Genomic DNA, 26,336 nt, shown 5'->3' on the forward strand with positions numbered 1-26,336 from the left:
AGAGTCTTTAATTTTAATCAGTATGTTTACATTTCTAGCTTGCTTTGACATTTAAATTTGTGTTTAAAGAAAAAAAATTTATTTATATTGAAAACATTGTTTTTTGATTGAAAACAAAACATTTTTTATTAAAAAAAAAAAGAAAAATAAAACAAAATTCAATCAATACATCCAATTTTCAAGTATAGTGTTTCACTATTTGTCATATTTTGTATTCGTGCGTTAAATTGGACAACGGGTTGAAAAAGCACCGTTGCAAAAATGTGTAACTTAAACTGAGGTGCAAGGTTATTATGATATGTACATAGATCATAAAATAATAAGTGATTCTCCTGTTTTTTTAGCATCACCTCACCCTATTGATATAAGTTGCACAAACTTTTCATCACTCTTTAGCAATTTTTTAATCTTCCGTTAAGTGTGTTGCGTCTGAATTATTATCATACAATAAGCTATGTAAATTTTTTAATTATTATCATGCTCTGTTATAAATACATAAGAGCTCTTTATTTTGTGTGAGTTTGTATACAATAAAAGCACAGTGATTATAATGAGGGTAATAGTAGTATGAATAATTGTTACATCATTCATTCGTTATCGTCGTTGTCGTCGTCATCATCGTCATCATTATTACTATTGTTACTATAATCATTGTTTTTCATTATTATTATAGTTGTAATTCTTCTTTTTCTTTTCATTATTATTATTATTATTATTATTATTATTATTATTATTACTATTGTTATTATCATCATTATTATTATTGTTGTTATTATTATTACTATGACTATGTATTCGATAGCTTTTGAATGAACTGAGTCATGAAACCAATTTTATTATATTAGAAATACGGTTCTTGATTTATACTCCTACAATTGTTTGCTTGGTAATTGATTTCACTTGACTGCAAAAAAATTAAGTATACTCAAAGACTAGCGACATTCCCAAATCTTCGCTGTTTGGTCAACGCTGCCAGTGACCACAAATGGATGGCTTCGATGAAAATCTGAAAGGGGGTATAAGAACATTATAATTTTTATTATAATTATCCATGTAGATGAATACGAATATCTCATTTAAAGTTCATTTAACTCATCGAATGCAAAAGTGATTATTAATAAGTGAGTGAAAAAACTAATGCATTTGTATTACAGAATGAGCACAACTTAATTATACTATTAATTCATCGAAATAATTATTTTATGAAAGACATATAAATTGTGAAAAGCTGTTATTTCCTGATATAATGCATAATCAGACGCGAAAATAACAGCTATTGCACCTTTCTTCGTACCTACTGATGTGCAGAAGTGAGAATGAGCCTCAAGTGTCTTCATATTGCGTTTGTTGCGAATGTCCCAGATCCGCAGTGTTTTATCGTCTGATGCACTAACAAGGAATTTGCCGCTCGGATGAAAGACGATACCCCGGACCCAGTTATCATGTCCTAGCAGAATAAAGAGGCAAACACCACTGCCAACGTCCCAAATTCGAATAGACTTATCACGTGAGCCTGAAGCAAGAAACGGGCCTTCGTAAGCGCCTTTGTTATCGGTGCCACCAGCTGTATTGATCGTTGCTCCTGCGCACGCTGGCGCCCAAGCAATACATTCTACAACATGGTCATGATCCCGCAACTCGGCCTAAAAAGTTAAACTTCTATATACTCGGAATTGTATTTTTTACTTAGATATGTCTTAAGTACAAGAAATATAGACATTGCTTTGTGACGACATTTAACAGCACCAATTCAAGAATAGCAGATTATATAATACTAAAAATAAGTATTTTCACCTTAAGCGTTTTTTTAAACATTTGAACCCGCCCAAGGCAATCACAAGGATCCGTTGTAGGTTGCTTTGCAAACGCTCTTGGGCCTGGTAATTGCCTTGAAACAGATCGGCACTACTGACGAAAACTATTTTAAAAACTACTAATGTATAGGAGTGTCCCATATTTTTGTAAGAGAAAAATGTGTTAACAGTTATAAATTATCTGTTTTTTTACGTAAAACAAGTTGTAAATCTTGTATGAAGGCGATCCGAATGGGTAAGATGGCGTTATCAAGTTTTATTTATTAACTCGAGTAATTGTAATCTGAAAAAAAAACACTGAAAGCACTGAAGTCTCGCTTAAACACAATTTAAATAACACTCTATGTCCTAAAGAGTCACCATGTTGGAAGGTATCGCATTAGAATCATTCAAACGTAGGCTCACAGATGATCCCTTGTATGCTGTAAGAGTGCAAGAATTAACGACCTTAGATAACGCACTGAAAATTGCTTAACATGGGCAGAAACAAGGATCCCAAGGGTTACCTTTGCATAGCAGAAAGGGCTCAAAATTGTGTTGACTTATCGTACCAGTACACGGAAAATCGATCAAGAATATAGATGATTTTATACATTTCTCATCAATAATGACTTGAGGGACTAAATTTTGTGTCTGACTGATCTTACTAATTCAGTCTATTTTATTTACCAAGATACTAAGGAATTCCAACGCTTCGCACAACAGAGTATCAGCAACCGCCTATTAATAAACGACACAATACAGGTCCTTACAACAATGCAACACACAATAATCGAGAATATTTTATACTTAATAGTTAAAAATTGCGATTTTTTTAAAATGCTCGTATTACTGTAAAAATCTATATTTCTCATCAAATTTTGTCAAACTGTAGCTCTTAGCTTAAAAAAAAAATTTTTGAAAATTTTGAAAATATTGAGGTTTTCGCAAAAATCAATTTTTTGTAAGAAATGACGATTTTTCGAAACCTGAAAAGCTTATACACCCTTTCGTTTTTTCAAGCGGTCCAGGGCTTAAAACTTTCTTCAAAGGTTACTCTACTATGTGTGAGCATTAAGCACTTTTAAGTAGACCGGTAATATGCGAAAAATCGGTCTAAAAATCGATTTTTTTTGTCATAAAAATTTTTTTTCTTCTACTCATCGCTAATAATATTCCATAGCTTATATTTTTAAGTAGTCAGGTTTGGACACACTCAAGTTTAATACTTGTACTTTCCATAAAAAAAAAAATATTGCACCTGTAACGCATGAAATAGTTGAAATTAATAATACTTGAAGTTAACCGTGCAAGAGCTATTTACTATACCTAAACGCTTATACCTATGTACGTACAAAAATAACATTACGTAAAGCAGCCATAAGGTAAATGTCAAGGAGCTAATATTTATAAATATTTTTTTATATAAGGTACGTAACTGAAGGTAGAAAATCCGTCCCCACTAAAATATCAAACTTTCTAGGTTTTGAAATATATTACATATTAAATTTTTCCATGTTATGGATAATTGATTAAAGTTAATGTATTGGTACCAGTTTTTAAGATATTTGAGTTTGAAATATAAAGCTGTCATAAGATACAGTAATGACATCTTTAAAGATATACGTTACAAATCAAACCATTTTTATACAAAATACTGTAAGAATCCTCGAAATTCTTACTTTGTTTCAGTTCTTTCAAATTATGAGGTGTCAGCACAGAATAATAAATAGTCAGTTTATTGATTCATGTTTTTTCTATTACTATTGTATATAACCATGACCTGTAAGACTGTCATAATACGGTAAATAATGCACTTCACTTTAAATAACTCGGTCGACGGATTTTCTACCTTAAGGTAAAATTAAAGCCCTAATGGATTGAAACTAATGCAATAGCAGTCGAAACCGTTAAAAATGCATTATTTCAAACTTGAGGAATTATTTACTCAAAACCTATGGGTTTCATGTACATACAATGAAATCACGCTAAGTGAATAATTAGTAAATAATGTTGATAATACAAAACTAAAAATTTTATTTTTCAATATCGTCTCACGCATACACAATGTTATACAGCTTGTAACAAAAAATCATATGACTATTCTTTTTTAAGGACCGCTCATCCTCTTTTTCACTACCGCTGTCATTGCTATTTTTAGTGATTATTGACGAATCAGCTTCACTGCCGACATAATTATTACAATTATTATCAAAAGCCGATTCTTCGACATCGGTCTCATAGACGACCACTTCATCAATATCATCATCGAGAGCATTTGAAAAACTGCAATTTGTTCCTTATTAGTGGTACTTTTACTATTACATGTAAAGCATATGTTTGAATATTTTAAACCATGCTTTTTGCAGGTACAAATCTTGCTTTTATAGCTATTTCCAAATTTGCATGCTATCGCATATTTTCTTTTGGAACCATTCAATCTGGGCTCTATTTCGTAAGCAAATTATAAGCATCAATAGTCTAACCCCATGTTCAGGGTGTACGGAGTTGCCGAGCCATGATTGCAGTTGCAAAAATGTGCGGTAAGCATGTTTAGCCACTGCACCCACGGTCAGTGGAAGACCTGCTCAATTGAATGACCTTAATGTTGATTTTTTAAACTGAAGGTATTTTAAATCATTAAAAGCACCTATAAATTTTGTGGTAGAGTATAAACATGGAAAAATTTTGCATCCGATTCAAGCATTATATGTACGTAGAGCATTTATGTCATAAAAAATGACGAAATTTGATAGCTGTAATTTTCGCTTATCAAATACTTTGCAGATTTTATTTATGTCTTGTTTGAAAAACAGGAGATTGTACCTTAACTTGATGTTATATAGAGTAGCTCACCGTACTGTTTAAAGTGGGAATATTTTAAACTAATGCAATCATATACTTTTCTTTGTGTTGATTTTCCTGATTTGATAAGCAATATTTTATTACTAGGCAGTGCAAGCTGTTTTAGTTACACTAATAAATTGGTGTCTTCTCCATCGGTTTTAGCGATGCTATCTTCTTTATTTAACTTGATAGTTGTTATTATTATGAGTTAATCTGCATCTTTCATGGCAATTTTAGTAGAAAACTTTTTTTTTTGTTCTTCACGTAAAAAGAGTAAAAATTTTTTCTTATTTTAGCTGTTTCAAAAAAAATTAATCTTTGAATAAATAATAATAGTATGCAAGTCAAACTCTGATTTTGTACTATTGTCCTTTGGATTTCCTCTATCGACAACATATACATAATTTTGACTGTTAGTCGGCATTTGTATATTTTTTTAACATTCACAAAATAGCGATTTCTAAATTTTTAATTCCTGATTTATTATAAAGAGAGAAAGGTACTTGTGCAAGTTCATACTTCAAGAACTTTTGCATGACATATTGTTATTTGATGATTAAGAAATAAGGAGAGGATTAATATTTAATTTTGTATCATACACCTTAACGAATGAGAGAACAGATCGAAGCGTTTGTACTTGGCTTTTCTTTCACTGATTTAAGTAAAGCCAATCTTTTATCAATGCAGTTTTGTTCCAACTGTAATGGCATCGTAATAGTTGATTGTATAATAACCTATTATTCTTGAGTAAACTAATGAAATGGGAGCTGTATGGGGAAGCGGATCGTAAGTTTAAAAAAGGTCTCTAGTTTGTGAAGATCAGCCACACCTCGATTAATTCTCACATTGCAGAAAGCTGCAGACGTTTTCTATGGCAGTACAATACCAAAAACTATCCAAAAGCTATCGGAAATTTCTCTGCCGAAGGTAAGGTCGGTAGATATAGATCGCATCAGAACCCATTCGATATTACATTTAACCAAATACCGAACAAAAAATTTGTAACTACGACGAACCGTAAAATAGCCTTTTTCAGTAAATTTGATATTTTTACTGTTAACTAATTTTTTCCTTAGTTTTGTAGCGTCCTGTAAATAAAGGTGACTTGATTTCGCACACAGGTACTGTCCAGACACATGAAAGATAGGAAGCATTTCGCAAATGCATTGCAAGTATAAATCCTAGTTTACAACATCGTTCTGCTTCAACGAAGCGCTTAAAAATTGTTACTAATAAACAATACTGCACCCATAAATGAGCAGTAGCGCGAAATGTTTTGAGTTTTTCAAGCTGATTGTTAAATTTTCATGCAAAATCTGTGAATGCATCGTTGTGCAATACTTTATCTTTGAACGTAACAGGATTTAGAGCTTCATACATACTTTTAAATACTCTAATATCATTGTCGTAAATAGCAATTGTTACCATCCGGGGCATTATTTTATTAATTATTGTCTATGAAGCTTGCAACCATGAAAGCCCAGAGGTCTTTCTCTCCCAATGTGAACTCTATTTTAAGGCTCATCGCACCCTGGATACCCAACAGACTTTGGTAGCTACAAAGGGGCTTCGTAGTGATGCCGAAAAATGGTGGCAGGTTTATAAATATCTGTCTTTCACCTTCAAACAATTTGGGGAGCTTCTTCGGGCACGCTTCGATGGTCCGGCGATCCAGGGAAAACTACATTCTGAGCTATAGTCCAAACATCAAACCGAGAAGAAACCAGTAGCAGCATTTCTGCAGGAGAAGTACCTTCTGTTTGAAAGAATCAGTCCTGCAGCCGAAGAAGAAGTAATAATCACCACGGTCGTCAAGCTCATTCGTCCATCTATTCATCACTTTCTCCGAAGCCATACATTCAAGACCTATGCGGATCTTCTTACTATGGCAGTCCAGTTGGAAAAAGACGAAGAAGACCTCACGAAGATACGGGGCAAGAAGTCTGGTACGGACGCCAAGTAAACCCCACTGACTACCTCTACTGGAGCCAACACAAACACTTGGCTACCCAAGTGCCACTTCTGTCCCGATTACCACCTTCACAAGGACTGTTCCATTCGAATTACTCGAGCCTCAACTCTCCCGGGAAACGAAACTGGAGTGTCACGGGAGCCGGCAACAAGCGCTCCGGAGGGATGCCGGCAATAAATGTCACCAGCATGCCCCACCAACCACTACAAAAAATTATGGTTGGACTGGGTCAGCGAAAAATAGCTGCTCTGGTCGATCAAGCATCTACCGACAATTTTGTACATTCCTCACTACTTTCGGGACAGGAGAAGATCACACCCTATTCTTAACAGTGTGACTTGACCTGTGGTAATACAACTCTCACGACCTCCGGCAGTGTTTGTCTTGACCTACCGATTCAGGGAAAGTCATTCAAATTTAGCTTCCTCGTAGCACCAGACCTACAACATCAAATGATCCTGGATCTAACAACACTGTACACGGAGAAATCTATCTTGAAATTGACGAGGGGAGTGCTATACTTCGGAAGTAGCCAACGAATAACTATCCCATTTGTGTCACACCCATCTCGGGAAAATCAGCAAACAGCTCTAAACTTAGATCAGGTTCAACATGGATTCACTGGAGGAGAACGTACTGGCCTCTTCAAACTGTTGCAAGGACACGCAGAAGTTCTTAGACCTTTGACGGAAAAGTTACGTCAAACTCGCACCATACAACACGAGATCCGGGTCAGACCACACCAACCTTTCCGGTTAGCACCATATCCTTGCTCAGACAAGCGCAGGGAACTCATCGAGGAGCAAGTTCAAGAGATGCTAGCTGGTGGCATCATCGAGCCATACTTCTCATCCTATAGCTCCCCTGTCGTCTTGAGACCCAAAAAAGATGGCAACATGCGATTCTGTGTGGATTATAGTCGGCTGAATTCGATTACCAAAGACACCTCTCAACGGGTACCCCACATACATCACATCGTAAAGGACATAGGTGGAGCTATCTGGTTCTTGAAGTTGGATCTCAAAAGCGGCTACTGGTTAATAGCGAGGGCACCCGAGTCTATGCAATACACAGCTTTCTCCACACACACCGGTGGTTGCTACCAATTCCGAGTTATGCCATTCGGGCTGAAAGGAGCACCTGGAACCTTCCAAAGGCTAATGAGTCAGGAAGTCCTTATCCGATACCTTGGGAAGTTCTGTCTTGTCTACCTGGACGATATCATCGTCTATTTCAACACACAGGAAGAACACCTCAGACATATCACTCTTGTCTTAGAGAGGTTGCAAATCCACGGACTCACGTTAGCCATCGGAAAATGTGTCTTCGGGGTGTCGGAGTTAACATACCTAGGACGTCAAGTCACCACCGAGGGGAACAAAGCCTTACCCGAGCATGTCGAGAAGCTATGCAGTTTACCAGTACCAAAAACTCGAAAACAGCTGCAGTCCTTCCTTGGCACAAGTGCATGGCTCCGGGAATACGTGCCTCGTTATTCCGAAATAACAGCGCCTCTCTCGGACCTCATTAGCAAAAAAACGGCCATACAAATGGACACCAGAAGCTCAAGAAGCCATGGAGCGGCTCAAAAAAGAACTCTCGAAACCTCTACAATTGGCTCGACCACATGAGGGTTGGCCATATGTCTTGCAGACGGACGCTAGTGCTCGTGGAATGGGAGCCGTCTTAAATCAGATCAGACCCGATGGACAGCGTAGTATCATCAGTTATGCTAGCGCCAAGTTCAATCCATGTGAAGCAAAATATCATAGCAATGAGCAAGAGTGCTTAGCGATGGTTTGGGCTATTAAGAAATATCGACCCTTTCTGGAGGATCGACCATTCACCTTGCGAACGGATAACAAGGGCCTCACTTGGCTACGCACGGCTAAGGAAACTCGAGATAAATTGAAGCGATGGTCTATCCTACTCCAGGAGTACAATCCCATCATCGAACACTGTCCGGGTCGAGAAAACCAGTTGGCGGACTTCCTCTCACGGAATCCGGTGGAAGAGGAGCCGGATAACCTAGACGATGTGGACCGGATACTGCCTCCAACAAATTCTCGGGAAACACCAACTATACCTGTCTGTTGCCTGGTCAAAACACCTTCATTACTGAATGAAATTAAAGATGCACAGCTCCAGGACCCGTATTATCTCGAACTTGGTCACAAGATCATCCAGGCAGCAGAGAGCCCGACTCTCTCACCATCAGATACCCAGTTTTTGGCTTGTCATGGACTCGTCGACGACTTGATATGGCAGCGACCAACGAAGGACTCAAGTAGGAAGGTCTATGTGCCCCAAAGCATGGTACCCCGAGTGCTCTATGAGTTCCACGACACTCACCACGCGGGACATCCAGAAATGGAGGGAACGGCTCGCAGTATCAAAGGTTACCACTATTGACCTGAGATGAACGCCGAAATCAAGAAATATGTCTGAGACTGTAGGCTGTGCGCATACTATAAAAGAGCAATCACTGCTCCAGGTACAATCCGACCACATCAGCCCAAATACCCATGGGAGATCATAGCCATTGATCTAATGGGTCCATATCCAAAGAGCTCTAGGGGACGACGTTTCATACTGGTTGTCACGGATCTCTTCAGTCAATGGGTCGAGGCCTTTCCTTTGGGTTCATCGGAGGCACCCCGGCTTACCCAGCTCCTGGAGGATGAAGTTTTTGGTCAGTGGGGATATCCTTGAGTCATCCTAACGGACAATGGTCGACAATTCATCGGTCAATACTGGCAAGACGCTTGTATGCGTTAGGAAATTCAAGATTGGACTACTCCCATTTATTATCCTCAAGCCAATCCTACAAAGCGCCGAAACCGGGAGATTAAGAAGGGCCTTCGTCTCCATTTGCACGGGCAATCCCACAACCAATGAGACGTACACTTACCGAGGGTATTATACCAATTAAGAAATCGCCGCAACGCCGCCACCGGGGCATCTTCGGCTCAAATGCTGTTGGGTCATGATACCTCTCGACCAGGGGAATGGAGAACCTATCAATTGGCAGAACAACTCCTACAAAAGGGGTATATTGATGCCATAGAGCATCAAGAGCAGTACCAGAAGCAACACTACCCGACTGGTCAAACCAGTCCTATCTACCCACCAGGTACCTTGGTCTACATACGTTTTTTTTTTCGTTTATTATAGTGCTCTACGTCCGGCTCCTTTTAATAAGGGCACTACTATGGGCACTTAGCACTAGGGAGAAGGAAGGGAAGAGGGATGGGAGGCCTACCATTACTGGGAGGGGGGTAGGGGGAAGTTAGGCAATTTTGCTGCGAGAAGGTCGCCTAAACCCTCCCCGAGGAGCATTGCGTGGTAAAAAAGCACATGTGAGACTTACAGAGGTACTTGCCCGAAAGTCGCGCTGGCGGGGAATCGAACCACGGTTTCACGCGTGCCAATCCACGACCTAGCCGACCGAGCCACCGCGCGCTTACTAGGTCTACATACGTAACCACCCACTCTTGAGGGCTCCCGAACAGTTTTGCGCCGGCTTCGCGCAAAAATGGCAGGGTCCCTATCCTATCACGGCTCATATGGCAGGGGATATCTACCTAATCTCTACGGGTCAAGCTACCACGAAACTTCACGTTTCTCAACTCAAACTCGCCCACACGGAGGCCATCGATCGCCGCCGACGTCTGAATGCACACTTCAACCTGCCGGCATCGACAACTCCACAGCACACCGACAACCTACAGTCTTCTTCAAGGTCTGACCAGGAGATTACGACAACCAATGCTAGCAAGATGAGCAGAGCAGATAAGTCCACTATACCATCCCGAAGCAATTCAGAAGAATTAGGTGACGTCTCAGTACCACCACCCCGAGGCCCTGGTGGGCCAAACCAACGTTACAACTTGCGTCCACGAAATCATAAGTGAAGTGAAGTAAAAATATATATACATAATGAAAAGACACTGAAAAAGTAGTGAGAGTGTGAGTGTGCATGAAATCGCGGACCTTTGTCAATCGAGAATGGATGACTGAATGACCGCGAACATTTATATCGAGAGTGACAACTTCTCCGACTCCTGTAGCTCTACCACTGCTTTCTCAAATTAATTATAAACTCTTTAAAACGGAAGGGGGGGTTTGTTACCATCCGGGGTATTATTTTATTAATTATTGTATTTTAAAATAATTGTTTTTCTTAAATTAGATCGTTTCTACATGAATTTTAATTTTAAAATTTTGCGCGCAGCTCTGACTTCCAACTTAGTACTTGATAGTACCACCTATCGCTCGCCAGGTGGCGACCACTACTTGAGCGAAAATCGCAAGTAAGAAAGCGACGTAAAGTATATAAGACGGACTGTGTGACGACTGATTAGGGTCGATCCGAGATTTGCAAATACGTGTAATGCATATCTTTTAAGCCACTCAATTGACTTAAATCAGTGGTAGATAAGTACATATTCAATAAATATCTCTGTACTAATATAAGACTCTTGTCTATATTTTCTTTTCCTTTAAACCTTCCCTAGTTCTATCTTTGGATCTGGGCACTCATGACCTTTCCCCCTTTAACTCAGGAGTGGAGACAGTTGACCCCAGGCTAACAGATAGACGACTGTATTACCCAAGGGTACGGGGTAGTCACTTCCATAGAATTCCGACCAAGAAAGGCTACTCGGGACGTGGCTATCCAATTCCCTGAAGATTTTTTCGAAGGTATAACCCAACCTTCCACTGGTCCCACTAGAAGTGATCCCACTCAGAGGGTGGGTTACCCCAGGCGGTAACCTCTCTGAGGGAATCTGCCGGCAGTTCCTGTCCGGTGAAAGCCTGGGTGACTGACGCAGGCCACACGGATTCTGGAGGGGGGGGGGCCACAAAGACGTGTCTCATGGCCAACAGGGACTGCTAAATGTTCCATGGCCTTTTCTTACAAACAAAGGACGAAGAGGAAGCCTCTCGAGTATAGGCACTAACGACACCGAGGTTAGCAACGTGTCGGTATTTAGCCACCAGACCCAGTAAGAGCTTGCCTCTTTAGAAGAAAGTGTCACTAGGCTCGGAGTAAAGCGACAGCAAGTTGCTGATAAAGTCCAATCAGCAACGAATGACATCACAGAGACGCTACAAATGGTTAACGATAAGTACGGCAACACAGCAAACGCTGTTAAAAATGGGCTCAAAGCGGCGCTTAAGCATCTTCAAGAGGCAGAGGTGCTAAGAAAAGGCTGTCTTACTGAAGAAGACTTGTATACCAACGCTTGGAAGTAGTCATTTGAATCCCTGCAGTAGAGGGAAAAAAGGCGAGATAATTTCCGACGGCATGTACAGAAACGAACCCTGAACACTGCCTTAAAGGAAATAGAACGATGTAAAAGAAACAGGAGCCCATCGGACAGCCCTGAGAAACGCCAGCAAATCATGCCTCCAAAAAAAAAGAAAACAGGCAGTGGCAAACAAGAAGAAATTCTCCTAAACGAAAAAACAAGCCAGAAGAAAAAAGTGGATGCAACAACAACAGTAGTAGTGAAGATGGCCGAAGGGCAGACCTTTGCAAAGGTGCTAAGGACGATGAAGGCGAACTTTGACCCTGATAAGGCTAATGTGGCAGTCCAAAGTGTTGTAACTACAAGAAAAGGAGACATACTTATTAAGGCCAAAGGTGTGGAGAATGCTTCTGCATTCTCACAGCAAATTGAAAAGTCGGTAGCCGGACAGGGTACTGTCAAAATTAGCAACAGAAAAATGACATTAGAGGTCCGAGACCTGGATGCCATTGTAGAGGAAGATGAGGTCAAAGAGGCTTTCGCTAGGACTTTTGGACATCAGAGCCAGGAGCCAGAAGTAGCTCTCTTAAAGCCAAATGCCAGAGGACAGAGGCTGGCTTTAATAAAGGTGGACGAAGCATCTGCCAGACAAGTAGAAAAGGAAGGCAGGTTACGAGTTGGCTTTGTAAGCTGCCGAATTCGAAGAAGAATTGAAGTAATAAGATGTTACAAATGCCTGGGATATAGACACGTCTCAGGCAACTGTAGAGAAGAAAACAGATTCAAGCTTTGCTTCCAGTGTGGAAGCTCAAACCACCGGAAGAAAGAGTGTCCAGGCCCAGCACCGTGCTTCCTTTGCCCAACAACGGACAACAAGCACGAAGCAGGCAGCGGGAGCTGCCCTTTATTCAGAAGAGCCCTGAAAGAGGCCAGCGATAAGGCCCAAGCAGGATCAAAATAAGGCAAAAAGGCCTTGAGTTGAAAGACAGGCTTATGTGGACCCACGCTGCACTGGGTACTTTTTACCTATCAGCAAGAAAAAGCATTAAGCTTATAGTGGTGCTGGCTGAGTAGGCGGCCTACTATGAAGCGCTAGACAAGGTGCTGGTCCCCAGGGACCCCAAGTCCTTTTCAGGACTCGAGAGCATCAGCACCTCTAGCAAATAGTGGCGAGTTAGTTCGTTAATGCTGTGAGAAGCGATGGTCTCCCTGGTGGCTCCACCCTGAAGTAATGCTAAGGCGGTTCCGGGGTGGATCAAAAGCCATGCGGCATGGGGGCGATTTTAGTGGGTATGGGTGGTCTAATAAAAAAAATCCACCGAGTCCCACACTACCGCTGTCCCTGCGGTGTGCCTCAATGCATTTCCCCTCCCTCCACAAAAAAAAAAAAAAAAAAAAAAAAAAAAACTCAGAGGGTACGGACCACCCTCTTAAGGACAAGTACCTTTGCCCCCCAACGGCCGCCTCCACCTACTACACCCTCTCCAGCTACGAGCCCAGAGATGTTGGAGGCTCCCAAGCCACTCATTCGGAGTATAGTCCAGGTATTATTACCCCCACTTCAAGAACCCGAGACCTCTCGACATCGAGAAGATCACCGAGGCGAGTCGAAGAGACCCCGGCGAGGGTAGGAGAGATGGTGTCTTGTAATAATGTAGTAAAAAAAAAAAAAAAAAAAAAAAAAAAAACTTGTGGTCAAAAGATCCTGCAAGTTCTTAAGCAAGATCTTTTGGTATGGACACTAGTGTATAGTTAAGACAAATAATACATTTTTTATTATTTATTTCAACAAGGAATAAAAAAATTATGACGTATGACTTCAAATCGGATTAGACTTATTTTATTACGAAAGAACTATTTATTAATTAAATGGAAAGAACTACTTTTTTTAAATATATTTTAAAATATACACGTTATACGTAGCTTATAAAAATTTATTATTATATCTTTAATTAAACAACAGTTGAACATAATTAAGGTATTATTTATATTACTAAGTACTAACTTAAGCATTATTATATTTTCTACATGATAAAAAAAGGTTATTTTGACATATCAACTATGTAATAAAACTGACACCATGCTGCTAATTTTCATTAATTTCATGTATTTTATATTAAGTTACATAATATTTTCGTGTACTTTGTTTCAAGTTATACTGTTATCATAATAAGAAATTCATACGACCAATAGTATACAAGCAAATGTTGATCCATCTAAACCATTGTATCAAGAGGTTCATATGCACACATGGTGGCACTTACAATACAAGTACTCTATATCCTCCATACATGCCCTTTATTTTAATATCCAATATACTCAAGACTCATAATACTAAACCACATAGTTTTTTTTTAAGGAAATTTTTTTAAGAAATAAAGAAGAATGAGAAAAATATGCTCCCCGGGTGCGGATCGAACACACAACCTCCTGTTTACTAGACAGTTGCTCTACCACTTTAGCTACCGAGGAGTCGTACATTTACTCGCACTGTAAGTTTAGATAAGTTTCTCATTCTTAATTTTAAGAGCTGTCTTTCACTTAAGCTCGAACCTGTCTAGTAAAAAGGAGGTTGTGTGTTCAATCCGCACCCGGGGAGGATGTTTTTTTCATTCTTATTTATTTGTTAAGAAAATTTTCTTGAAAAAGAAACTATGTGGTTTAATATTATGACTCTTAAGTATATTGGATATTGAAAAAAAGACCATGTATGGAGAATATAGAGTGCTTACATTGAAAGTGCCGTCATCTATGCATATGCACCTCTTGGTACAATGATTTAGATGTATCAACATTTGCTTGTATACTATTAGTTGTACAAATTTTTAATTTACCAACAAGCATTAGAGTCACATAACTACTTTATCGAGCTTAGGTGAAAGACGGCTCTCAAAATGAAAAATGGGAAACTTATCTAAACTTACGGTGCGAGTAAATGTACGACTCCTCGGTAGCTCAAGTGGTAGAGCAACTGTCTAGTAAACAGGAGGTTGTGTGTTCAATCCGAACCGGGAAGCATATTTTTCTCATTCTTTTTTATTTCTTAAGAAAATTAAAAAAAAAAAGAAACTATGTGGTTTAGTATTATGAGTCTCATGTATATTTGATATTAAAAAAAAGGCATGTATGGAGGATATAGAATGCTTGTATTGAAAGAGCCGCCATCCATGCATATGCACCTCTTGATACAGTGATTTAGATGTATTAACATTAGCTTGTATAATACTGGTCGTATGAATTTCTAACTATTATAAAAGTATAACTTGAAGCAAAGTACATAAAAATATTATGTTACTTAACATAAAATAAATGGAAGTTCAATATAAGTAAGAACTAAATAAAATAAAAAAGATCATGTACTACTACAAGAACATCTCCACCACGTCTATGAGATGACTCCACCACTTGCCTATCTTGTCTGAAAAATAGAGTAGTTGTGGAGTTGTAGTTCCGAGTTAAAAGTATGGAGCTTAAGCCATGTATCAGTAATAATAATTGATTCAGGTACAGTGGTAAGAGTGGGTAGTGTAATGTAGGTAGTGTAGTTTCAAGTGTATTAGGCTTATTGTAGATGGAACGGAACGTTTTGTTAATATACATAAATATGTTGTAGGTTTTTGTTACTAATATTCTGTCTAATGATGAAATGGCTGGTAGTGGGTATCATCAATAATTCTGGATACTCTGTGTACGTATTTAATTATTAATTATTTTCTTTGATGAAGGATTGGCTGCATTATGCCCTTTGACTTGGCTTACGAGTTTGGCGAGATGCATACGTTGGTCTTTTGTCTTATCAGTTGATATAGTTGTTCCAGGTGGTAGCTCAGCCTTTTGTGAAATCAAACAGCTTACATTCTTATTATTACGCATATGAACAAGTAAAGGCCTAGGTTTTGCAGGTGTGGTGGTTTTGCCTAGGCGTAAAAGGTAATTAGTAGTAGTAACTCCGATCTTTGTGAGCATATTATTTACCAATACTAGATCTGTGGTTGTATCAGGCATAGATTCAGCAACATTATACAAGATAACGTTTGTAGACCTACATATCCTATCTTGAATCTCTCCGGTAAGCTCCTCGGCAGATTGAACAAGTAAGACAGTAGTATTCTTTAGCGTAGTAAGCCTGTTATGAAGTTCAGCAAGGTACTGAGCTGTGGGCTGAGCAGCACTAAGCCTTGTATTGATGTCTTGAACTGTGCTTGATAAGATTTCTCTTTTTTTGAAGCCTTCATTCAAAGCTTCGATTTTGTAAGACAAGGCATTATTACAATCAACTAGTTTTTTGTCTAGTGTCGTAATTTTTTGAAACTTTAAGTTAGTACTCTGCTTAATAAGTTCTTTTTATATATCAAGTGTTGTTGAATCACCCATACCTGTATTGTGTCCAAGAGATTGTGATGGACTAGCTTGTTGTAAATTTAAAGTTGAAAATAAGAAGGATCACTTATACAACGCCTTTTTGTTGAATTGCTGGTTGAAGGGGAGTCAGGGGCCGATGACAATGATCTTATTTGATAGCAGCTATAAATACACTAAGTAGATGTAGTTCTGCTAAAAGCACAAGAACTATGATAGGCTTGTGTGTAACTGCTACACTGTGTGCCAGTTCCCACTGTCTTTTTACAATATCCACAGTTGTCTAAGGACATGGAGTGTACAATACTGGCAATTTATTGCAATAGTAGATGGATTTAGAGGTTAGGGGCGATTGCACTTTTGGTAAGGGCATCAACATACCAGAAAGCAGAGCCACAATGCGCATTATACGTAAAATAATGTGTTAATAAATAATAGAATTTACATGGTAAAGTAACAATAATTTTTATACCTCTGGAAAATAAGAAATTCTTAAATATTTTTAAAATTTTTTGTTTTGTTTACATGAAATATTTTGATTTTCAATGAGAATAGTTACAATAGCATCTTTTTAAATCACTTGTATATCTATAAATTAGTTACAGAAGTATAATTATTACAAATATTAAAATTTCTAATGAGATAAGTTCCAGAATAGTAGACGATAAATTAATCGGCTAACAAACAAAACGAGGAGCCGTAAATTTACTAGCACCGTAGGTTTAGATAAGTTCTCACTCTTAATTGTTTATGCTGTTTGAATCATAAGCTTTGTTATCGAAACGGGTGTGGGTGATTTTAAGAGTGCTTACACAAAAATACCATTATTCATATGTGCGCCAATTTAATACGATTAAAGGTATCAATATTGCTATGTACCTCGTGTTTCTAGCCCTTTTGTTTTTAACTTTACAGTATAGTATGGGGATTTGTATAATCGTGCCAAAAATAGTTAGTTTACTGCAAGATCAAATATACCTATTCTTTTTTTGTCTAAGTTAAATGCTTACGTCATTTTTTCTTGAACTTTCTTGATGATAGTTACTTTTCAGCTAATGACTTTGAGTTTATATAACTTAGATATTTTCTTGTCCAGCGTGTATCAACCACTTTCACTTACTCCGTCTGATCTTATCACTACCTCATTATTTTCGTTTGCCCACCTGATGTCAAAGATTTTTGTCTCATCTATTATTCTAAATATCATTATATTATTAGTCATGTGTTGTGTTCCACCTGAGTTGGCTACAATTCTTATTAATTTCTTTTTTTTATCTCGAGTTATTCGAGTTATGGGTCTAGCCACTTATTGCTTGTGAAAAGGATCACTGGCTCATCCTTATCACCTGATTTATTGTTCTCATATTCATTAGTCAGTTTCCATGCTTTCGATCCTGCATATTTTTACTACGGTCTTTGCTTTAACTCCTACCTCTGCCTATGTGTCTACCGCTATCTACCTTTGATCAGTCAGGGTCAGACGAGTCTAAAAAATTTGAGCTTGGCCTTTTGATGCCGCCTCTATAACTCTTTGTTGTAATTATTAGACTTGTTAGACACATACCTTTTACCAACTTTCATCAATTCTAGGTGTTTATCTGAAAACGGACAGGAGGATACCGCATGGCCCTAGTATCGTCAACACAAAAAGCACATAGCTTCCGACCTAGTGCAGTGAACAGTGCTTCATTTGTGCCTTAGGTGTACTATCACTTTGATTTCAAGACGTACAACAATCTGACGATTCGTGATTTATAATTTTATAATAAAAAAATACTCTAAACATAGAAATAGCTTTAGCAGTATAATATATTGGTCCTCCTGAAGTCACTAAGAACACGGTTCCTATCAGCTTTTGAAGCTATTTATTCTCCAGGTTTGGCGTCAACAGAAAGATTGAAAAGGTTCGTTGAACTAGTAAAAGAGAGAATTTCTATTTTTATTATATACATTATTTATTGTATTATTGAATATATGTTATCATATGTATTTTTGAATATATTATTATTATTTCTTCCAATGTATACCCACATACATATATACACGCATGTAAGCATATACTTACACTTATTCATACATTCATGTCTAAGTACATAAAGGTTAATTCACATGCACATACAGATATTTTACGCGATCAAAATGTTGCTGTGGGTTGATATGTGCGGTTTTTGATGATGAGAAATAGTAGCGTTCGAGGTAGTCAACTCAAGTTGAGTTCTTCTGTTCGCTTCTGTTAATAAAGTTTAGTTTTGTTTTTATAAAAAATGTGCTCAAATTTTTACTTGTTATCGTAACAATTTCAGAGACTCATCCAGAATACGAATGTCAAGAGTTTTAAGGTTAGAGAAACGCTGCATCAGATTCACATCAACGAAAAAGACCGAAACAATGAAACGACAGCTGGGGAATCCTAACAGCGATTCCTGGAATTAGAAAACCAACTGAACAACACAAGGCGAGTTGTGAAAACTAGGGATGAAACGATAGAAAAATTTAAAAGTGCACAGACTGAGTTGCAGAAAAATCATAACGATTTTCAGGTTTAGCTTGACAACGTACAGGAAGAAATGGGGGCCACACTGAGCAAAAACAGAAAAGTCATGAAAGGACACCCTAACAGTTAAGGTCAACTCTTGCTGATGCTCGCAAAATGATCGTGGGTCCACAGACCGAGTGAAATGTACTCTTAAAGAAAAGACAGTTACGACAAAGGGGAAGCACGAATTCTCAAGGTAATCAAATCCATAGCATAAACCAGATGAGTATTTCTAAAATTTTTTTGCTACAACTACCACAATTGTCACAACCATCACAAACATCACAGTCAAAATAACCTCTACCGACTCAAAATTTTTGATCAGTTTTTATCGAATAGTTTCGTGCAAGCTCACTTCCATTTTTAATGTTCAGGTTAATAAATATGGCGGTAGTTATCCGTTAAGACATTTTTCTAATCACTTAAATCTGATCGCCAAGTTAAATAATTAGGATAATAATGATAAAATTAATACTATTATTTCTTGTTTACGTACTTTCAGAGTCAGAGGGACTGTTTGGTTCAATTTAAAAACTTAAGGTTCGTTTCAGAGAAAAGTATTTACCAGAAAAATAGGAAACAATAACCCGGTCAAGACTTTTTAATTGTAGCGGATGATTTATAAAAGCTAGTTGTAGTAGTTTACACTTAGTGTCCATTTGCTGCTCAAAATAGAACTGGTACTTTATACAGTTCATTACTGAGATTGCTGATAATTCCGTTAGGGAAGTGCTTTTATTAAAGAAAATCGAATCTTTGAAAGTTGCTCTTCAACAAGCAATAGAGGTTAAGGCATTTTTTAAAGAAAATAGAAGACTTGAAGGGACTAAACTGTTGTAGGAGCATACGGAGCACTGCAGTCAAATTTCAATCCAGGAGCAAGTCAGAAAAGGAAACTCTCGAATGCCACCAATGTTCAGGCTGAGATTGCAGAAAGAAGGGCCACGTGATGTGCAATTGGCCTTAACCACGTATGTCCAATCAGCAGGTAAACAAGGTTTTGTTAAACTTTCAGGAGCAAGTTTAACGGTAAGCAAGTCTGATCCCTTAGATTTAGTTTTGAATAACAAAAGATTTAATAGAATCCCAATGAATTTAAGTTTAAATATACATTAAATAACTAAACTCGTTATTTTGTATGAGATTCTGGTTCTGACGTAACCATTTTTAATTCAAAATTTGTTAATTCAGTGGATATCAAAATTACTATTAATTATGAGACACTGAGTTATCCAACAAGTGAGCATGTTCCTATGAAGGTAAGAGTTAAAGCATTTATGATTTTAGGGAAACACGAGGTTTAAATTATTGTATATATAGTGGATATGGTTAATGATTGTACCCTTGAAAATGATTTTCTAGATAAGATAGGTTTAACAGAGAAATTTTATAGTTTGATGTTTAAGGAAGTGGATTTGCAAAATCAAAATGATGCCCCTATTTGACGGATTATAAACCTACAGGACATCGTTTCAATTAGTTTACAGGATATTTTTGAGCAAAATTGTGAGGGACTGGATTATCACTAGAAGTACAAATTTGCGGATTTACTAATTAAGTATCGATACATTTTTAAAGATAATAATGTCGTGAAAAATGTGATTCATTCCAGCAGGACACTTGCAGAAAGGAGCACAATTAATAAGACAGCAACTAAGAAGAGTCCCTATTTAAAAACAACAGAAAGTTGACACTCTGATAACAGGAATAGAGAAACAAGGACTTATTAAAAGATCATTACTTTCCTGGTGTTTTTCAGTTGTCCTCAAGAAAAAGAGAGATAGTTCTATGAAATTTTATGTTGACTCCCAGAAATTAAATGAAGCAACGATTAAAGATTCATATTCTTTACCAAGATGTGATGATACATTGGATGGATTATCGGGAAAATCGTGGTCCTCTATATTAGATTTCAAAAGTGACTACTGGCAAGTGCAAATCATGAATAAACATAGAGAAATCGCAACTATCTCTATTGGACAAAGAATGTAGCAGTTCAAAATCATGCTATTTAGATTATTTAATGGACCAGCGACTTTTGAATGACTTATGAAAAAAGTACTTAAAGATTGTTGTACAAAATGTGTTTAGTTAATGTAGATGACATCACAGTATGAGCAGACTCATTTAAGGAAATATTAGTAGATCTAGAAAGTTTTTTTTTGGTTTCGAAAAGCTAATCTTCAAATAAACAGAAAAAAGTGTTATTTCTTTAAAAGATAAGTTCAATTAATTGGTCACATTGTATCAGAAGAAGTAGAGAAAACAAATCTAGAGAAGATTTAGACTGTTTTGAAATAGCCAATTTCAAGAACAAAAAAGAACGAAGGTCAGTTCGTAGGATTTTGCTCGTACTATAAACGAATTATCAAAAGCTTTTCAGATATTCCTAGCCCTTTTTATAGTTAGACATTAAAAAAAACACAGTTTAAATGGTCTTAAAAAGGTTAGGAGACATTTCTAAAATTGTAGAGCGTTCTTGGGGTTTCATTACTAGTACATGACATTGTAGCTCATTAAAACCCTGAAACCCTTGCCAATTGTTTTATTTTGTCCTCTGACGTTGACCTTTGCAAATCTGCCAATGACCCAAAAAAAAATTTTATATCCAAAACTACCGCACTACAGCCCTGAAAAACTCCTTCTCGATTACATCATTTTTTCTTTTCAATAGTCTTCCCAAACCAGCATTTTTGACTGTTAAACCAAGCGAATATAAAAAAATCATGCTTAATAAACCACTTCATCACGACCAGAAGGACTGGCATAAACATGCTCTTGAATCAGACCGAGCACACATCAGTTGATGCAGCGCAACTACCCACTTACTTTCCTAAACTCTGTACTTTTGATGCTGCTTGGCTGCTCACCGTAAGCAAAGAGTAAACCAAGTGGCTACAAATACTCAGATGCTTCATTTACACTTATTATATAATTAATTCTGCAACTACTTATCTGTAAATATGTAATTTGCCAAATAGGACATCTGTCCTGTGGCTCCCTTTCAATAAATTAATCAAATTAATCCGTCTGTGTATCTCTCCTTCCTCTTTCTCTCTCTCTCTCTCTATTTATGAAGAATTTAATATCTTAATTAAGTCGAAGCCCCCAATTACTAATAGTGTTATTATGAACTGGTCATCGATGGAATTAAAATCGTACGGAAGCGTTTGGTCAGGCGTAGTATAAAGATTTTGTCTGCTTCGTAGGTACAAATCAGTGGGCTACGCCTAGCCTCGCTGTAATTATCATTGTAAACTATTATTTATAATAAACTTACAAAATCTGTATAAAGCAGTTGTCACTTGGATATTTTATCCTTGGCATGAATAAACTTATTAATCAATCAAATCTCTCTCTCTCTCTCTTTCTTTTTCTCCTGTACTTCAGGATGAATGAGAGAAATTTCTATTGACAAAAAATCGTTCATTGTTTTTTTCTTTACGACTGAGTGTTAAGGTACGATAATTTACATGTATTGTTAAATAGCTTATCCACTATCAATGCTGGCACTTCACTTAACTCGTTAATACATTCTGGTAAAACGTTTGAAGTAAAAACTTGTTTAGGTGCATTGGACGATTTTGGATGGAAAAAAACTCTTGGTTTTGCGTTAGATCGCTGTCATTTAAAAGCAAGGCAATCCCTACAGAGAGTCGTGTGTGAGCGTGAGAGAATGAAGTGTAGGCGAGGGGGGTGGGAGTAGAGGGGGAGCCCGCTCTGTATTGGCCCGCGGTAGAGAAGAAGACAGTAGCTTGGTGGCACAGCAGAGTGCGGCGGGGTATGGTAGTATGGGTATGCATGTCGCCTAAGTACTTTCTCCTTGTCTAACGGCAGCCGCTGTGCAGTACGCATAGTGTGCATTTAAATCTCGAATCATACCGCATATATTATATATGGGCTAATGGTGTACATAACTATCGAGTCAAGTACTCAGGTACCAAGCTACCAAGGTAACTTTTAACTATGTGTAACTACGTACTATATTGGTATATAGCTTTTTGCCATGTATCAATGTGTATACTGTAAACTGTATACAGTGCATATTACTGCAGTATTACTGTGTAAGTGTATAGTGTACATCCAATAGTATCAATTACCCAAGCAAATTCAACTGCGTATAGTTGCACACGTGCTCGGTGATTTGTGACGTACATAGGTGACTAGTGTCGCTAGTTCGCTTGGCGATACACATATATAGCATACCATCGCGCTAGTCGAGCAGCCGCTGCCACTGTGTCGTTGCACCCAACTTTGTCATTTAATATCTCGCTAAAATGAAAAAAGTACTCTCTGGAAATCGCCATACCAACGTAAAAAATCCTGCTCTTTCGATTGGCGATATTTAAAAAAATATTAAAAATGCCGTTTTGGAGATATGACACATTCTGTGTTTTTTCTAAGTTAAGTCGTCATTTAAAAAAAAAACGATTGCATCACCGAAAAGCTGAGGAAAAAACATGTCGATCCTATGTTTTCGTTATTTTTTCTCAGTTATTTATAATATCGCAATCGCGAGTTGAAAAGTTCATGTTTTGGTGCTCGCGGATCGCGCTAGGACAGTTGACGTGAAATGCCTCATATACATGATACACTTACATTCATGATTCAGTTGACGCGTGCATACATGTATACATATGCATGCAGCAATAGTGCAGCTACTGGTAATAAGTCCATACCTGAACCGAGAGAAATCCGTAGCAAAAATACTGAAATAAAATATCCTGATACGTCGTCAAACGCGTGCATGCACGGCCAATCACATACAAATGTATCTGTAGTACCTGTATGATAGTATTAGATTAGATTAGATTAATGTTTTACTAAGGTAAGGACTCTTGGTCAATAATAGCCTGTACTTATTACGAGCCTTGAAACAAGGCCAAATCAGTGGGTACGTAGGCCACTTACATGTGAGCAGTGCAAAAACTGTCTGAGTTTAAAAAGTTTATAGTTGCAAAAAAATAAAAAGTTAAAGAGGTATAATAAAATAAACAAAAATAAAAGTCTGTAACACTGATAGTAAAATAAAGATGAAGTTAAAAATGACATTAATAATAATAATAATAATAATAATAATAATAATAATAATAATGATAATAATAATAACAATGATAACATTGTTCCACATTCTTGCAGCACCAGCAGTTAAGCTATCCCCAAATGTATTTGTTCTAGCCCAACCAATAACAAGGTCCAATGCATTTTATCTAGCAGAGCCAATTTCGAGTGCAAGCTTAAAGGTGAATGCCTTGCTGAGGTAGACAGGTGTATTAGTACGCAAAACCGTGGCAAGCAGGCATATGACGTTGAACTTAAGTCTGCCGTCAAGGCTCAGTATATAATGTTTTCTATACACGCGTGGATATGCTCCCATTTCCGAGTACCCTTGACGAAACATAGCGCAGCATTCCTGCATCTCTCCAACTTTACCCGCAGCTCAGCCGAAAGTCTAATGAGAAGCGAGGAGCAATATTACAGGTACGGAGAAACGATAGATTTTACCAGCATTAGACGCGTCTGCCTTCGTAAATAATCCTCTAAGCCGAGACAGCGTTCCAAAGCATTTTGCAGAGGTGTTTATACATTGACTTCTCATACTAAATTGTCGAGCGTAACTCCGAGCAGAGAAATCGACTGGAGTACGATCCAACTCGTCCGACCTCTTGATATAGGCTCGAGATGCTAACCAGATAGCTTTCGTCTTACGTCGACTGTTAACCATGACATTGCTGAGCCCACAGTAAAATGCTGTCCACACCCACCCTAACGCGATTCACGATCAGGTCGATCTCAGAAAATGCACCAGATGCATAGATTACCAGATCTTTGGCATATTGGTAGATGCTAACTCCCACGCATACGTCAGGCAGGTAGTTGACTGCCAGAGCAAACAGAAGAGGGCCAAGAATGCTACCCTGAAGTACTCTGCAGGCACGGAAGACAGACCGTTTATGTACTATTGGACAAATAAGATGATACCCATCTGCATACTGCGTCGGAGAAACCAAAAGCTCACAGTTTGTCTACGAGCAGCCCCACATTCACAAGGTCAAAAGCTCGCGAAAGATCCACATAAACTAGCAAAGTCATCTACTCCTTATAAATTGCTGCTTTAATGTCGTCGACCATCTTCGTGAGTGCAGTGCAGGTACCGTGCAATCTCCGTCATCCCGATTGATGGCGATTCAGAACTGAGTTATACTCGATGTAGGTTAGCATCAATCAATATGCAACCGCCTTAAGAAGCTTACCAATCATGCAAAGCAGACTAATCGGTCGAAGCATATCTGCAGTCATTGCTAGTTGTTTTTTAGGGATTGGTATAGCTATCGCTCCCTTTCACGCTACAAGAAACATGACAACTGTAAAGATCATTCAAAATAAAATCTGTTGTCCGGCCAAATACGTGCAGTTAGACGCAAAATCACGGAGAGGTGCAGGAACAACTGCACCAACAAAATTTTTATTCATACTTGTAGGAGAGCATGGTAGCTAGTATGCGTTGGACTTTTTTTTGGTGAGATTAAGATCATTGATGACTCTCCATTTTTTTGTAGAATTTTGGCAGTTTAAGAATCTGTCACGATAGTACTTATGCCTCGAGTTGCGTATTGTCAGTCTTACCAGATTTCGCAAGTGCTTGTACTTGGAAGCCCTGGTCTGGTTACGGCTCCGTCGATATGTGAACTACGCCGCGTTGCGAGCTCAGATAAGACTCCTGATATGGGCATTTATCCATAGAGAGGATTTGTCCTTCATCCTAGCAGCCCTATACGGAGCGTGCCTATCTAAGACTGACAGCAGCATGCGTGACAGGAGCTCAACTTTCACGTCGACAGTGAAGGCCTCAGTTACGACCCTGCAATTGATCGACGTAAAATATCCGAATATCTGATTTTTGTCAAAATTCTTGTAGCAGCGTTTTGGTGCTATTATGACTATTCACCATAATCGATATTGCAAGATTTATGCTTTATCCTTGCTCAAAAGAATCGGACAAGTGGCACTGTCAAAGGCAGTGTGCGATGCGCTTTGTGCTTCTTTTTATGGCCGTTCATACATTTTAATTGCTCATTCAATCTACATTGCATGGATTCGTGTAAGCCAGTGGAAAATCCACAATTTGGCTCTTTCTTGCAGTTACTGGACATGTGACCGAAGCCCTGGCTCTTAAAGCATTGCATGATGCTAACGTGATTCGCGAAATGGCACTAAAGCCAGCCCGGGTAGACACGAGTGCGTTGAAATAACGTGGCTCGAGCCACGGGTGGGAGCTGGACGACGCATGACCTGTACTTTTTCTTACCAGCCGGGTGCATGTATACTAAAGAAATGTCGCCAATCTTTTTCAATATACGTTCGCATCATGCAATGCTTTAAGAGCCAGGGCTTCGGCCACATGTCCAGTAACTGCAAGGAAGAGCCGATTTGTGGATTTTGCGCTGGCTTACACGAATCCTTTCAATGTAGATCGAAAGAGCAATTGAACTGTATTAACTGCCATAAAAACAAGCACAAAAGCGCATCGCACACTGCCTTTGTCAGTGCCACTTGCCCGATTCTTCGAGCAA

At 38.2% G+C, this 26,336-nt stretch overlaps 1 protein-coding gene across 5 annotated transcripts in view; it reads right to left on the minus strand.

Annotated features, from left to right (window-relative positions):
- Positions 1-815: 815 nt before the first annotated feature.
- Positions 816-26,336, minus strand: part of Lis-1 (LisH and WD40 domain-containing Lis-1) — a 360,764-nt gene continuing 335,243 nt past the window's right edge. For all 5 annotated transcript variants that reach the window (XM_014349624.2, XM_089597619.1, XM_014349625.2 and 2 more), the window contains 2 exons: positions 1,295-1,643; positions 816-1,006 (listed from right to left, as the gene is read on the minus strand). In XM_014349624.2, the coding sequence (XP_014205110.2) occupies positions 933-1,006; positions 1,295-1,643 (423 nt within the window). In that variant the 3' untranslated portion in view covers positions 816-932. The remainder of the gene's footprint in view (positions 1,007-1,294; positions 1,644-26,336) is intronic.

Source organism: Copidosoma floridanum, unplaced genomic scaffold (genome assembly GCF_036245765.1).
Source record: "Copidosoma floridanum isolate Cflo_tuat_1 unplaced genomic scaffold, Cflo_Japanese_pri ptg000034l, whole genome shotgun sequence".
Lineage (NCBI taxonomy): Eukaryota > Metazoa > Arthropoda > Insecta > Hymenoptera > Encyrtidae > Copidosoma > Copidosoma floridanum.